Source organism: Hypanus sabinus, chromosome 7 (genome assembly GCF_030144855.1).
Source record: "Hypanus sabinus isolate sHypSab1 chromosome 7, sHypSab1.hap1, whole genome shotgun sequence".
Classification (NCBI taxonomy): Eukaryota; Metazoa; Chordata; class Chondrichthyes; order Myliobatiformes; family Dasyatidae; genus Hypanus; species Hypanus sabinus.
The window spans coordinates 57,652,874-57,669,935 of record NC_082712.1 but is presented as its reverse complement, the minus strand read 5'-3'; the positions used below and the strand labels follow the sequence as shown (position 1 = coordinate 57,669,935).

The window sequence follows — 17,062 nt, the reverse complement described above, 5'->3', positions numbered from 1 at the left end:
CCCAGTTGGTTCCTCGCAGGCGGGCCATGAGGGCCGACTTCAGGTGACGGTGGAAACGCTCCACTAGCCCGTTCGACTGTGGGTGGTAGGCAGTGGTGTGGTGCAGCTGAGTCCCCAAAAGGCTGGCCATAGCTGACCACAGGCTGGAGGTGAACTGGGCGCCTCTGTCGGAGATAATGTGGGCTGGTACACCAAAGCGAGATATCCAGGTGGCGATCAGGGCTCGGGCGCAAGATTCGGAGGTGGTGTCGGTGAGCGGGACTGCCTCTGGCCATCTTGTGAACCGGTCCACAACAGTCAGGAGGTGCCGCGCTCCGCGCGACACTGGCAGGGGGCCCACAATATCCACATGAATGTGGTTGAAACGCCGGTGGGCGGGATGGAACTGCTGCGGTGGGGCTTTGGTGTGCCGCTGCACCTTGGCCATCTGGCAGTGCATGCACGTTTTGGCCCATTCACTGACCTGTTTGCGGAGTCCGTGCCAAACGAACCTGCTGGAAACCATCCGGACAGTTGTCCGGATGGAGGGATGCGCCAAGTTATGAATGGAGTCAAAAACGCGTCGCCACCAGGCTGTCGGGATGACGGGACGGGGCTGGCCGGTGGCGACGTCACAGAGTAGGGTCCTCTCACCCGGGCCCACGGGGAGGTCCTGGAGCTGCAAACCGGAGACTGCGGTTCTGTAACTCGGAATCTCCTCATCCGCCTGCTGCGCCTCTACCAGTGCCTCAAAGTCTACCCCTTGGGAAAGGGCATGAACGGTAGGGCGAGAGAGCACATCCGCCACGACATTGTCCTTACCCGAGACGTGCCGGACATCCGTCGTGTATTCAGAGATGTAGGACAGGTGGCGTTGCTGGCGGGACGACCAGGGGTCGGACGCTTTCGTAAACGCAAAGGTAAGCGGTTTGTGGTCCGTGAACGCGGTGAAGGGCCGACCTTCTAGGAAGTACCTGAAATGCCGGATTGCCAGGTAGAGCGCCAACAGTTCCCGGTCGAAAGCACTGTATTTGAGCTCGGGTGGTCGCAGGTGTTTGCTGAAAAACGCCAGGGGTTGCCAGCGACCTGCGATGAGCTGCTCCAGCACCCCACCGACTGCCGTGTTTGATGCGTCCACTGTGAGGGCGGTAGGGGCGTCCATTCTGGGATGTACCAGCATTGCGGCGTCTGCCAAAGCTTCCTTCGTTTGAACGAAAGCGGCGGCGGACTCCTCGTCCCAGGTAATGTCCTTGCTCGGACCCGACATCAGGGCGAACAGGGGGCGCATGATCCGGGCAGCTGAAGGGAGGAAGCGGCGGTAGAAATTGACCATACCTACGAATTCCTGAAGGCCTTTGATCGTGGTGGGTCGGGGGAAGTGGCGGACCGCATCTACCTTAGCGGGCAGAGGGGTTGCCCCGTCTTTAGTAATCCTGTGGCCCAGGAAGTCAATGGTATCGAGTCCGAACTGGCATTTGGCGGGGTTGATTGTAAGACCGTACTCACTCAGTCGGGCGCAGAGTTGACGGAGTTGGGACAGATGCTCCTGACGACTGCTGCTGGCTATGAGGATGTCATCCAAGTAGATGAACGCGAAGTCCAGGTCGCGTCCATTAACCGCTGGAACGTCTGTGCGGCATTCTTCAGGCCGAACGGCATGCGGAGGAACTCGAAAAGGCCAAACGGGGTGATGAGAGCCGTTTTGGGGACGTCGTCAGGATGCATCGGGATTTGATGGTACCCTCGGACGAGGTCTACCTTGGAGAAGATCCGTGCGCCGTGCAGGTTTGCTGCAAAGTCCTGAATGTGCGGCACAGAGTAGCGGTCCGGTGTGGTAGCCTCGTTCAGCCTGCGGTAGTCGCCGCACGGTCTCCAGCCCCTTGTCGCTTTGGGCACCATGTGCAGGGGGGAGGCCCATGGGCTGTCGGACCGCCGGATGATCCCCAATTCCTCCATCCTCTGGAACTCCTCCTTCGCCAGTCGGAGCTTGTCCGGGGGAAGCAGCCGAGCGCGGGCGTGGAGGAGTGGTCCCTGGGTCGGGATGTGGTGCTGTACGTCGTGCCTAGGCATGGCCGCTGTGAACTGCGGTGCCAGAACCGATGGGAACTCCGCCAGGACCCTGGTGAAGTCGTTGTCGGACAGCGTGATGGAGCCGAGGTGAGGGGCTGGCAACTGGGCTGCACCCAGGGAGAACGTCTGAAAGGTCTCGGCGTGTACCAGTCTCTTCCTGGGCAGGTCGACCAGTAGGCTGTGAGCCCGCAAAAAATCCGCACCCAAAAGCGGTTGGGCTACGGCGGCCAGTGTGAAGTCCCACGTGAACTGGCTGGAGCCAAACTGTAGCTGCACCTGAAGGGTGCCATAGGTCCTTACTGTGCTGCCATTCACGGCCCTCAGGGGGGGACCCGGTGCCCTGCTGCAGGTGTCGTAACTCGTCGGAGGTAAAACGCTGATCTCAGCCCCAGTATCGACCAAAAACTGGCGTCCTGACCTTCTATCCCACACATACAGGAGGCTATCCCAATGGCCAGCCGCCGTAGCCATCATCGGCGGCTGGCCCTGGCGTTTCCCGGGAACTTGCAGGGCGGGCGGCAACGGCGGGCTTCCGCGCCCCACCACTGGTGGTAGAAGCACCAGTGTTTATTGGGCCAGGGGTTGGCGGGCTCTGCGGCCGGGCCTGGACTGGTTTGCTGCCGGGAGCGTGGCTGGGAGATCTGTGCGATGGATGCCCCGCTCACCTTTTTGGCGTTCCACAGCAAGTCCGCCCGGGCTGCCACCTTCCGGGGGTCACTGAAATCTGCGTCGGACAGCAGCAGGCGTATGTCCTCAGGCAGCTGCTCCAGGAATGCCTGCTCAAACATAAGGCAGGGTGTGTGTCCGTCAGCGAGAGACAACATCTCATTCATTAAAGCCGATGGAGGTCTGTCGCCCAAGCCATCCAGGTGCAGTAAACGGGCAGCCCGCTCGCGCCGTGAGAGTCCGAAAGTCCTGAGGAGCAGGGCTTTAAATTCCGTGTACTTGCTTTCTGCTGGGGGCGACTGTACGAACTCCGTGACCTGGGCCACTGTGTCCTGGTCGAGGGAGCACACCACGTAGTAGTAGCGGGTGTCTTCTGAGGTGATCTGACGAACGTGGAATTGGGCTTCGGCTTGCTGGAACCATAGGTTCGGTCGCTGTGTCCAGAAACCCGGCAGTTTCAACGAAACCACATGAACAGAGGCGGCGTCGGTCATTTCTGGTCCAAAAATCGTTTGGACCGTCGGGGTCACCAATTGTAGCGGTGTGCTACACGCAGCGCTAAAATTACGACACGGGGTCAGTAACTGCAGTCGAAGGAAAAAACTTTATTCGAAATCTTCAGCCTCACTTTTAAGCCTCCCTCAACCTGCCCCCCATGGCGCAGAGGCTCCAAAGCTCTGTGCTCGCAAACCCCCGTAGGCTATCTAATTGTGAGTCGGTTCGGATGTGCCAGGAAATGGGTCGCCACAATATAATGGATTCTGGTTAATTGGGCATCTGTTAATTAGGACAGTTGCTTAATTAATACAACTCTTAAAGAACAAAAAAAACTAATCAAGAAAATAGCTGGGATTCCCTTTGCTTATTTGCTGCTTAGTGGGAGGGGGGGGGGGAGAGAGAGAGAGAGAGAGAGAGAGAGAGAGAGAACATGTCACTCATTGGGCTAAGTAGACCTATCAGTTTTCACTGTGGGTGGGATTTACAGTCGACCTCTCTCTCTCTTTCATTGTCCATCAGTTCAGTTTAATGTCCTGTAGCGCCATGACAGAGTGTTCCAGAAAAATAAAATATAAAACATACCTCACCCCAGACTACACTAAAGTGTACCACTGCCTAATAGGGGTCAAAAATAACGACAGTGTTTCTTGCTGCACTGTTTGCTACAGTGACTTTTCTATTGCCCATGGTGGGTTAAAATGTAAAAGACATGCTGAGGTGAGTTTAACAGGTGTCACTCGTTCGTTAGCATAGCTGACGTTATTTAAACTAGCTGGCTAGCTGCTCAGGAGCTACTCTACTGATGTCCTATGTGATGAGGCCAAACTCCCTGTAGACTTGCTTAAAGTTGTAATAGAATAACAAAACAACTCCATGATAATATAATATAAACCCTTGGAGGTTGACTGGGGCAGGGTGGGGTGGGGGTGGATATGGGGTTGCGGGGGGCCAGTGGTGGTGATGCTACCTCCCTGAAATGAGTTTTTGCAGGGTGGGATGTCTGCAAAGACGTTGTTTGACCTGTTGACTGTTTCCAGCATCTTTGCTTTTCAGATCTTCTGCATCTACAGTTTTTTAAAAATATATTTTTGTTGAGAAGGTTGCAGGACTGGAGGAGGTCACAGAGATAGAGAGCAGTAAGACAATGCAAGTAAGGGACAGTTGCAGAACATCTCCAGGCTGTGGCAGGCTTCTGTTCCTGTAAACTCTGTAAATCAAAGTTAGAAATTGGAAATGTAGCCACAAACCAAGTTCTCACAGGTAGAAGAGACCTGCAAGCCTGCACCAGCCAGCAACTTCATTCCATTGGTCTGCCAAATTGTCGTATGTACACAAGTTGAGTGTCTGTAAACTGGGGAGGCCTTTCGTTAAAACTAAGGTATGATGGAGGTTATTCTTGAAGTGGGTGGTGAACATCTGGAATTATCTACCACAGAAGGTTTTACAGATTGATGACTGAGGGTATTTAAAGAGGAAAATTGAGTAGAAAGTGACAATGAAGAAGAGTAGGGGCCTATGGCAGATCAGCCATGTTGGACAGGCTGGATGGGCTGAGCAGCCTGTTGCTATGTTCTTGTGAGAGAGGTTGGTGTAACTAAACCTATGCTCTACAACAGGTAGCGTTGGCGCTGCTCCATCAGCAGGTAAAAGTGGCTGCTGCTCTAGCGGCAACACGAGTGAGTCTGCAGATGCTGGAAATAAATAAAAACACAAAATGCTGGCAGAACTCAGCAGGCCAGACAGCATCTATGGGAGGAGGTAGTGACGACGTTTCGGGCTGAAACCCTTCATCAGGAGTGAAGTAAAATGGGATGGTCAAGGGGGGGATAAGAAGTGGGGGGAGGGATGAAGTAGAGAGCTGGGAAATGATAGGCTGGAGGGAAATGGGCTGGGGGAAGGTGGAGAATTATGGGAAATAAAAGAGAAAGAAAGGTAGGGGTGGGGGGAGATTATAGTGAGGGGGGGAAAAGAGAGAGAAAGAGAACCAGACTAAAATTATAGATAGGCATGGGGTAAGGGGAAGCAGGGGTATCAACGGAGGTCTGTGAGTTGAATGTTCATGCCGGCAGGTAGGAGGCTACCTAGGCAGGGGATAAGGTGTTGCTCCATCAACCTGCGTGTGGCCTCATCTTGACGGTAGAGGAGGCCATGGACAGACATATTGGAGTGGGAGTGGTCTGTGGAATTGAAGTGTGTGGCCATAGGGAGATCCCGCCATTGCTGAACTGAGTGCCGGTTTTCGACGAAACGGTCTCCCAGTCTGTGGCGGCACTTCTGTGATCTCCAGGGGGACTTGTTGAGGTTGGAGAGCGGAGGATGCAAGAGTGCTCGTTGATCCCTTGGGAACGTGAACCTGAGGTTGGCTCCATCACACCACTCCACTTACAGCGTCGAGCAAGATTAAAATTGATGATGAGGAGAGTGAAAAACGAACAGGTGTTCAGCAGCCTCTGCCTGCACTTAACTGGTCTCCTCTTGAAGCTGCAGGAGTCTTGGTTCCCATGCTGCAAGGTTCAATTATCCCAGAGGCTCGTGAGTGTGGACTCATTTTCGGGGGACTTTGCAGTTTGATGTTCTCAATGCTGAACATGCTCCACGGCTGTGGACTCACTTTTGGGGTTTCTGCGGTTCACTTTCCGTGTATTTTGTGTTTACTCTTTTTTACTGTTTATGCAACTTGATTGAGGCATGGAACTAGCTATGCACTTTGTGGCCTGCAGCCATTGACACAGCACTGAATCGACTGACTTGGGGGTTGTGGCTCTGGAATCGTTTCGGGGACTGTGGTTTTTTGTTTAATGTTCTGGGTGTTATCTGCTCACTTTTTGCTGCTTTCATGACATTCTTTTTTTTTGTTTGTTGGGCGTTTGATGGTCTTTTTTCTGTGGGGTTTTTCTCTGAACAGGTTCTATGGTGTTAGTTTTGTGGCTGTTTGTGGGAATACAAATCTCATGGTTGTATACTGTATGCATACTTTGATAATATAAGCACGGGAAAGTCTGCAAATGCTGGACATTCAAAGCAATACACACACAATGCTAGAGGAACTCAGCAGGTCAGGCAGCACCTCTGGAAATAGACAGTTGACATTTCGTGCCGAGACCTTTCTTCAGGATCATATGCACTTTGAACTTTGAATGTGAAGGGACTCCCACTGGCCAATCCGCTGCCATGGTAACCGAGGTCCTCCGGGTCACGTGGTGGAGGCGGGGCGGCGGATCACGTGGGCGGTTGCCGAGCGCTTGCCGGTGTCATGGATGTGACTGGATTAGATGTAGCGGTGGGAGCAGAGGCCGATATCCGTACTGGAGTGCAGGCGGCGAGCACGCAGCTGCTGCTGGCTCAGGCCCGCACCCTGAGGGCTGAACTGAAGAATTTGAGGTGAGGGAGCGGGACGAAGCGAAGGGGGTGGGGTCTGCGGCCTTTCGGGCCTCAGACTATGGTCCGGGTTGTGGGACGCTCCCCACGCCGTAACCGAAGGTCTGCAATCACAGAACACGGAAACATGCCCTTCTGTCTATTTCACTCGTGTACGTTGGCCAGGGTTTCTTCCTGAACTAGACCTGCATTTGACTCATATCCACCCGACCTGTTCCTCTGCATACACCTGTCCGAATTTTTGGAACATTAATAGGAAATGCCAGTATGCACAGCGTGATCCACAAGAAGCAATGTGATAAAGTAAAACAAGACAGAACGGGCTGCATTTGTGGGGCGAGAAATGATTAGGTAACTTGGATTGAAGATTGTCAAAACTGAGAATGGAACTAAATAAACTTGGTGAGCTGCAGGTGCCTGTCTGTGATGAAATAAAACACTGGGTGGCTAAGGAAATTAGTTGTAAACAAGGAAGGGTAGATTATGATTCAGTGAATGGGAGCAGTTATTTAGTGATAAGTTAGACAAAATGATGAGGTAGTTATGTACAGGAGGAGAAAAGAGTGATTTCTGAGGGACAAGGCCTTCCATCACTTGGATGGTCAATACTTGATCAGGGAAAGTCAGCATGGTTTTGGAAGTGTTCAAAGTAAATTTAATGGCAAAGTGTGTGTATGTCACCATATACTACCCTGAGAATCATTTTCTTGCAGGCATTCATAGTATAACAAAGGAGTAGAATAGAATCGATGAAAAACTACAAAGACTGACAAGCAACTAGAGTGCAAAAGAAAACCTACTGCAAATACAAAAACACAACACAAATAATAAATAAACAATACTGAGAACATGAGCTGTGGGGTCTTTGAAAGTGAGTCCATAGGTTGTGTTCAGTAATCAGTTCAGTGTTGAAGTGAGTGAAGTTATCCACACTGGCTCAGGAGCTTCATGGGTGAAAGGTAATAACTGTAACTGAACCTTCTGGTGTGTACCTCCTTCCCAATGGCAGCAGTGAGAAGCGAGTATATCCTGGATGGTAGGTGTCCTTGTTGATCGATGCTGCTTTCATGAGGCATTGCTCCTTGTAGATGTCAATGTTAGGGAGGGCTTTTCGCCTGTAGGCTTTTCTGTTATTGGCCATTGGTGTTTCCATACTGGCCCATGGTGTAAACAGTCAGGATACAATGCATCTGTAGAAGTTTGTCAAGTTTTTCGATGACATGCCAAATTGCGGCAAATTTCTAAGAAAGTGGAGATACTGCTGTGCTTTCTTTGAAATGGCACTTGCATGCTGGTCCCAGAACAGATCCTCTGACATGATAATGCAAAGAAATTTAAAGTTACTGACCCTCTCCACCTCTGATCATCTAATGAATTCATGTCTGATGAATCATTTGGACTTTTATCTTTGAAGAGCTAACTAAGGGGATAGGTGAAAGGTAGGACAGTGGAAGTTGTATTGATAAATAAATATGGACATCATTGAAGCCTTTGACAAGGTCCTGCTTGGCAGGCTTATCTGAAAAATTAGGTCACATGAGATTGAGTATTGGCTCATTGCTAAGAAACAACAGGTCATGACTGAAGGTCATTTCTCTCAATGGGGGCTTCTGACTAGTGGGGTGCTCCATAATTCAGTGTTGGGACCTTTTACTTACTATTTATGTAAATAATATGGATGTGATTGTACATGGCATGATTAGCAAGTTTGTTGATGATGCAAAGTTATAGGTCTTGTTGACAATGAAGCAGTTTACAATGAATTATGAGGAGATCTTGATCAGTAAGGGAGATGAGATGAGATATAACAAATAAATTTCAACTGAGTTCAGCATGAAGCAGTGCATTTTGGACATTTAAACCAGGAGAGGACCACAGTGGATGGCAAGATACAGACATGTGTTGTGGAACTGAGGGACGTGGGGCTACAAGTGTGCTGAAAGTGGCCCACACATAGGGTGGTGAAGAAGACATTTGTGTACTGCCCTTCACCTGTGAAGACGTTTGAGTTTAGGAGTAGGGGCATTATGTCCAAGTTATGCAAGTAATGACACACTTGGTGTATTGTGTACATTTCTGGTCAGTCTGTTACAGGAAAGATATCGTCAAGCTAGAGAAGGTGTAGAAGGGATTTTCAAGGATGCTGCCTGCACTAGGTTCAGAGAACCTGATTATAGAGAGAGGTTGGAGTATAGACGAATGAGAGATGACCTCACAAAAGTTCATAAAATGAAGAGTATGAATAAGTCGTATTCTTTTCTGAGAGTTGGGGAGCGACAAATAGAGGATAAAGATAGGGGAGAGATCTAAAATACACCTGAAAAGTAACTCCTTTACACTAAGAGTAATAGAGGGTGGTTTCTGGAATGAGTTGCCAGAGGAAGTGGCCAGGGCAGGTCCAATTATAACAATTAAGAGACATTTGGAGAGGCAAATGGTACTTTCCTGGAAAAGGGCTCTGAGAGTTTGTGTTGAACACAGGCAACTGGGACCAGCAGGGGGATGCTATGGTTGGCCCAGTCCACTTGGGCCTAAGGGTCTGTTTCTGTGCTGTTTAACAAGCCCAGAAGGTTAGCATGCGCATATCCAGAGCTGCCAAAGAGATAAGCAAGGAATTTAAATAAATCTATAAGCCGAGGTAATATTATAGAAATCAAAATACCTGAAGTTACAGAATTCAATAATGAGCCCAAAAGGTTGCAATGTGCCCAGAAAAATACCTCATTTTCTGTCTGGGCAGGATGGAGCCTTATTAGCATAATATTGAATTCTACAACTTCAGGTAATGAGGTTTCTTAGCTTGGATCAGTCATTTATCCTATCATACCAGCTCATCTCTTTTTTTTTAACCTTTTTTCCCTCTGGGAGTGGAGGTTATCCCCAGTCTGACTTGGGCCTGTCCTTGCACTCTGCATTTCAAATCTCAATCATTCTTTTGTCCATGTTTCCTCATTGATCAACTAATTCAGCTCATCCTCATAGTTACCCCAGTTTTAACCCCATGATTACCCCAGTATTAACCTGTCAGACATGTCCCTCTTTCTGTAGCTTTACAAACTTTTGTTTCCTTTTCAGTTCTGATGAAGGGGTTTCAGTCTGAAGCATTGACTTTGTTTGTTCCCACCAATGCAGCCTGACCTATTGAGCATTTTCAGTAGTTTGTTTTTGTGTTGGCTTTTGATCATAGCTATTGTTTGTAATGTGATTTTATTGATATTGACTGGAAAATAAACATTGCCTCCAGGACTCTTGATAAAACTGCCCCATTCTTTTATATTGTGGCCCTGGGATATTTTGTAATACAACAGATAATGCCTAAAAAAAACTCAGGCCAGACAGCATATGTGGAGAAAGAAATGGGGTAGCAGCCCTTAGTTAAATATCCACATCTTCATTTTTAAAAATTTACTAGAAATTTTGCTCATTTGAGATGGCAGATAGCCTTTTTTTGTCTCATTGACAGTATAGCACTTCTTCTGTTCCATTGGAGATTCTGTCTCAGTTATGAGACAGTTAATCTACTCAGTCTCTGAGTAGGACAGAAACCTGATGTAGAGGACCAAATGGAATTGGTTTGGGAATAGTTGGTTATACGTTTAATTGGAAAAGAGGGATTTATTAATTGTTTAAAAATCACAAAACTGCAGATGCTGAAAATTATTTAATAGGCTATTGGCCTGAAACATTAACAGTTCTCACTGTACAGATCACAAACAAGAGAAAATCTACATTTGTTGGAAATCGGCTTGGCCTAAAACATAGATTGTACTCTCTTCCGTAGATGCTGCCTGGCCTGCTGAGTTCCTCTAGCATCTTGTGTGTATCACTTGCTGTACAGATACTGCCTGACTTGCTAAATGTTTCTAGTATTTTCCATTTTTATTTGATTTTTGGACTGCAAAAAAAATTCCCACTCTTATTTTGCAACCTGTGTTTCCAGCTGGTTTGAATGGAATGCAGTTTTCTTTGAAGTGACATTAAAGCCCCATCTGGATATAAAATATTTTCTGGCTGCCACTTTGAAGATCATTAGGGCATTCCTTCTAATTACTTGGTTATATCTTGAACCACATCCAAAAGAAGATAATCTATTTCTAGTGGTTAACTAATAAACTGCTGGAAGAACTCACTGGGTCAAGCATAAAGAATGATTGACATTTAGGGTTGAGTCTCTGTTAGGACAGATTGAGAGACATTTAAACAGCCTGACCTTCTGACTATATTTAACTTTTTATTTTTTTTATTGCAATTTACCAGCATCTGAAGTGTTCTTTTTCATTACTGTTTGTGGACAAGCAGATCACTTTGAACAGATGTTTAGATTCTGGAATGCATTTTGACAATTGCTGTGTACAAATCGTTGAATATTCTTCACTAGATTAAAGTAACAACTCCACCTTAATACTTCCATTTGTTGTAAAATGCTTTAGGATGACCTAGGAAAAGATAATGGAGGTGCTTTGTAAATGGAAATATTTCTCTAAAATACATTCAGTTCTGTTTTTACTTATATTGGGCATACACTCTGATTAATGTGTTTCAAATTTTATTAGATCACAAAAGAGAAAGTCTGCAGATGCTGGAGGAACTCAGTAGTCCAGGCAGTATTTATGGAAAAAAGTACGGTCGATGTTTCGGGCCAAAACCCTTCAGCAAGACTGGAGAAAAAAAGCTGAGGAGTAGATTTGAAAGATTTGTCTCTGTTGCTAAAATTTTATTAGGTAGCTTTTGACCAGTAACTTGAGCAAGGAAACCTAAAGGTCAATATAGAGTTAATGCTGATTTAAAAAAAAATACAATTAATTGAATGTGAAATTGTTTTGCTGCATTTGGTTCAAACATGGTTCTGTACAAGACACCTCTCAAAAGCTTTCTTCCGTGTAAACCTAGCCCACAATTTTTCAGCAACGCATTGTAAATGGAAGCACTTTGCTCTTCAACGGTGCTCTTCTTCCTGTGAATCATTCCATGTCCATCGTCTCTTCATTGGTGTTCAGGGTGTTGCTTTGGCCTTGGAATTCTCTTTTCCGAAAGGCCTTCATGCTCTTCTTTTAAATGTGTCCTTTATTTTATTACATTTTTAAAGGAGCATTTCCCAACCCTTCGTAATATCTTTATAGGCTCATCATCTGCGTTTGTCAAGAATTCCTGTCTTTCTTTTTCTAAAGAGACCATACTGTACGCAAGTTGTTGAAATCATGCAGTGGTGCTCTAAATGCATTCCAGAATCAAAATATCTCTTCAAAGTGATCTGTAGAAAGAATGATGCATAGCAGGTGGAATTCTAAAGATTCTCTTAACACTTTTTTTAAGGTAATCCTTTTGTTTAATATACTTTTTCTTTTGTATTGTGTATTATATCGTTACAAAATTGTCTTCTTATTACTAAGTCTTCAGACATGGGTAACTTTTAGATTAATTCAGAGTTGTCGATTCCTTTGCAAAGGAGGAGTTACTCTGAAATGTATCCATATTGCTAATGATCTCTTTTAAATATATAAAATCTTAGGCAGGAAGTCAACAAAGCTGTTCATGTACATAAGAAATCAATTGAGGATCTACGAGCTCTCTTGTATAGTTTGAAAAGAGGGTCTATCCAAGCTGATGTGCCCATCCAGAATGATGTTCCCACCAGAAATCAACTATCTCTATCTTTGGAGAAAGGTAAGAAATTATAATTAGCTAAAGTTCTAATTTGACAATTAACCTATATATTCCTTAGCGGCAGTAAAAGAAGAAAAAGTATGTTATTTAATATTGTCAAGCGTTCATTATGGTGCATTATGGTTCATAGTATCTTTTTAAAGAAAGATTCATATTCAATGTCTTTGGTATCTGTAGGATGCTGGCCATAGATGGAGACAGTATTACCACAGGAAAGTAGCATCCATTATCAGAGATCCCCATCAGCCTGGTCTCTTCTTGCTGCAGCCATCAGGAAGAAGGTACAGGAGCCTCTAGATTCACACTACCAGGTTCAAGAGTAGTTACTAACTCTCAACCATCAGGCTCTTGAAACAGGGAATAATTTCACTCAACTGAACTATTCCCACAACCTTGGTCTCACTTTCAAGGACTTATTATTTCAAACAGAGCTTTGACCATGTCTAGATGACAGGCATGTGGCTGCTCCATCACTTTAGCTCTCAACTTAGATGGTACAACTCTCAATCCCCATGTATGGCAAACCCCATCAAAGGGAAGTTCATCCTAGTGCTGGTAAGAATGGAGGAACTGAAATTTCTGATGGACATTCCAGCCATTTTGTGTTGCCGTGTAGACTTGAGACAATGTGGGGTCTTTGCTGGTTTCCCTCTGGATCATCTCTGCTGTAATAAGGAGACTTTCAATTTATTATAGGAGATTACATCTAGAGAATTAAGTTTTCAGGTATTTCCTTTTCCAAACGTAAATGGGACAGTCCATCAGTATTTCTGTGATTAATTGTCCTCCTGAATTCAATCTTACAATTGTGTCCTCAGAAAAGCAGAGCCCATCACTGCACTCATGTTGCTGCTGTCTGGAATGAAAATGGACACTTGTGATTGATGATCATAATGATCATACAGTACTGGTTGGAACGTTTTACACCCCAAACCAGGCTGAAGGCCTTTGTCCTAAGAAGGACCTCAACTGTGAACACACCCTTTGGCCTTGTGGCATCAACCACTGCTTGAATTTTCTCAGTGCACTCATGTAATTTTTGTGCATCAGTGGTGTGACCAGGAAGTGCTGTTTGGTTTAAAAATCACTTGCTGCATCGTGTTCTGAGCCTAAAATCTACTAATCTTTTTAATACTGTTTCAAGATTTTGGAGATGTTGCTTGTCATACTCACCAGTAATAGTGAAGTCATCCAGGTAACACTGCCTGGGAAGCCTTACAGCATCTGGTCAATAGCTTTCTGCCAGAGTGTAGATGCTATTCCAAAAATAAGCCAATTACAGCCCCTTGCGAGTGTTTATGATCTGAAATTAGTTGGACTTTTCCTCCATCCCCATCTGTAGGTAGGCCTCAGCTAACTGAACTAAGTCAACTTTGCTGAAGTGTTTCCCTCCAGAAAGCTTTGCAAAGAGATCCTCTATCCTGGGCAGGGAGTATTGATCTACCTTCAGAAATGAGTTGATGGTGACCTTAAAATAATTACAGATCTTGACAGACCCATTCTTCTTGGCTACTGGAACCACTGGTGTTGCCCATGGGCTCCACTCAGCACTGGAAAGAATTCCTCCAGCCTCCATACCATCCAGCTCACTGGCTGCATTATCACAGATTATCTAAAGAACCAGTACCTTTCTTAATTAATTCCCGTTCAGCTGATTCTTGCAGTGGATGTGGCATGCAAATGGTGGATGGATCTCCAATCAACGCCCCACAAATCTGACCCTCCTGTTTGTACCACATACAAGCCCAATGTGGTTGTTTGGTTGAATTGAATTTTCTTTATTTCTTATGTCTTTCACATACATGAGGAGTAAAAACTTTATGTTACATCTCTGTCAAAATGTGCAATGTGCAAACATAGTAATTTATAATAAATTGAACAGTCAATGTGATGTAGAAATACACTCAAATCAGCATGTTATTCAGTCTGATGGCCTGGTGGAAGAAGCTGTCCCAGAGCCTGTTGGTCCTGGCTTTTATGCTGCGGTACCATTTCCTGGATGGTAGCAGCTGGAGTAGATTGTGGTTGGGATGACTCAAGTCCCCAATGATCCTTCGGGCCCTTTTTTCACACTTATATTTGTAAATGCCCTGAATCATGCAAAGTTCACAACTATAGATGCGTTGGGCTGTCTGCACCACGCTCTGCAGAATCCTGCGATTAAGGAAGGTACCGTTCCAATACCAGGCAGTGATGCAGCCAGTCAGGATGCTCTCAATTGGGCCTCTGTAGAAAGTTCTTAGGATTTGGGGGTTTATACCAAACTTACTCAACATTAGGTGCTGTTGTGCCTTTCTCACCACACATCTGGTGTTACAGACCACATGAGGTCCCTGGTGATGTGGATGCAGAGGAACTTGAAGCTGTTTACCCTCTCAACACCAGAGCCATTGATGTTAATTGGGGTTAGTAGGGATTCCTCCTGTAATCCACAACTAGCTCCTTTGTTTTTGTGACATTGAGGGAGAGGTTGTTTTCATGACATCACTGTGTCAGAGAAATGACTTCTCCCTGTAGGCCACCTCGTTATTATTTGCAATTAGGCCAATCAATGTAGTGTCATTGCCAAATTTAGCAGATTAGAGTTGTGGGTGGCAACATAGTTGTGGGTTGTTTTATTTCACAGCTGTCATTCCCTCAGGAGTTATTTTTTCTCCAGTATAAGTTCTTGGTTGAGCCAGTGTCCAGTTCCATTTTGATGAATATGCCGTTCACTTCTGGCCACGTTGCTTGTCTCCTGTCTGATTTCACACAGCAGATCTCAAGGCTACTCAGTCCTGTGTCACTTTCATCATTATCAGATTTTTAATCAATTGCATGCAGATCTAGTGCTCTTTTTGAAGCTGCAACTTGATTTTTATTTTATCTTTTTCTCTTCCCTGTGCAGTCCATTTATTTTTGTCTGCCCGATGTGAATTTAGTATGTAACCTGTATTGGTCTGGTGTTTGTGAGCCCCTGCCACAACAATAACACAGTTAGTTCAGCCAGGACAGTTTCTGTTTAGCCATTGGAATTTTGTTCACGCTCACTTTCATTTCTGACTGCAACTCAATTCCATCTCTGGCTGTTGTTTCCATTGATGCAGTGATTTCAACTGCTCTTTTAAATGTTTCAGTTCAGAGCCGTTTTTGATTGCTTTCTTGTAAGATTCGACAAATGATCTCTGAGTGCATCATTAAGCCCATTATTGAACTGACAATGCTCGGACAGCTGCTTCAATTCATGTAAACTGAAATGGACTCTCTTGCCTTTTGATTCTGTTTATGAAACCTAATGCATTGTGTAATCAGCAATGGTTTCAGTTCTAAACGTTCCTCTGTTATGTTTACATTATCAGCAAAATTCAATTTGTCTGGTTTGGTTGGAGCAGTCAAACGCCCAAGTAATTGAACTCAGCAAAACTGGCACTCATTTCTCATTGGCTATTCCATTTCCTTTAAAATACTGATCAATTCATTCAGTATGCATTGCCCAGTTATCTGTCGTGCAGTTGAATGCATCTGTCTTTACAATATTACTTAAGTAATAAACATGCAATGGGCCTGGTTTTTCTTAACTTTCTGTAATAGTTAAACCTACTAGGCTGTCTCAATGCCTTACATTTAACAACTCATTGCACAGTCCAAGAAGCTTTATGCATTAGTAACTATTGCTATTATTGTTGTTTGTTCCTTTTCGTGCCTTCTGACACATGGGCAGCATCTTTGCTGTTTCTGTAACGTTTTACTTTTTTTCCGAACCCTAGTTGCTAGTTCAGTGCTCAATCCAGCACAGATGGAGAGCATGCAAAGAGTTGACCGTTTTCAAACCTGGGGACTATTCGCCTTGAAGTCCAGTGCTGATGCCACTTCACCGCTGGCCAGCTATCTATTGCCATTATGTCATTTTAACTCTTGACTTGTTCTACCTATCCCTCCCACGCTTTCTCTCCAAATTGTAATTTAACTGGCATCCTTTTTTTTAAACTTTTGCTGAATGGTCAAGACATGAAACATTGACAGATTTTCTTTAAGTAAACACTCTCTGACTTGCTGAGTTTTGCAGCATATTTTGTTTCTATTTCAGGTGGTATTTGTCTATGTTGCTGAAGTGGGTTTGCTTGCTGAAGTAATACGTCTTTGTACATGGATTGAGAACTACTGGTTCTTTTTTAAGTACCAGAATAAAATTCTGTCCAGCAGGGTTATCATGGGGTCCTTTGTCCTATGCCATTCCGCCTCTGTTCATGTAAAATAAAGAATGACTGAATAAGGAATTAGGATCTCAGCGGGAGGAAACTGCATGTATAAGGTTTAGGTTGGGTTGATTTTGAAGAAAATGATGTCTTTGAGTATGGTTTGGGTTGCATTGGGCTGGGTCAGCTCTTGGATGTTAGTGGTGGCTCTCTTCAAAATAATAATTGTCTGAGGGCACATGTAGTGTTTCGTTAAGTTTTAATTTTGTACTGTATCATTGATTTAGTAATCCTGGATTATAACTTTAGGATATGGGTCCTCCCTGAGCTATGAATACCCGATTTAGTGGATTTCCCTTGCATATGAACATTTGTGGGAGTGGGAGGATGGATGGGCCTACATTTTACTGGCTGTGGGTAACTTCTGCTGAGTGGAATGGGTCATTTTTTGCATGGCTTCCCTCAGCAACCCTTCCTGAGCAGCAACAATTCAGCTGTCAAAATAAGCTAAGTTGAGCATTGAGCAGACTCGCTCACTGAGTTATTGAGGCTGGCCAGCTGTCAATCTTCCTGAACCACAGCAGGTCCTATCCCACAGACGAATTTTGCTTATTTCCAATGTACAAACAGTT

General features: G+C 45.4%; 1 protein-coding gene across 1 annotated transcript in view; it reads left to right on the top strand.

Annotated features, from left to right (window-relative positions):
- Positions 1 to 6,430: 6,430 nt before the first annotated feature.
- trmo (tRNA methyltransferase O) overlaps positions 6,431 to 17,062 on the top strand; it is a 42,845-nt gene continuing 32,213 nt past the window's right edge. Inside the window, exons 1-2 of the mRNA XM_059974698.1 lie at positions 6,431 to 6,594; positions 12,101 to 12,255. Of these exons, the coding sequence (XP_059830681.1) occupies positions 6,467 to 6,594; positions 12,101 to 12,255 (283 nt within the window). The 5' untranslated portion in view covers positions 6,431 to 6,466. The remainder of the gene's footprint in view (positions 6,595 to 12,100; positions 12,256 to 17,062) is intronic.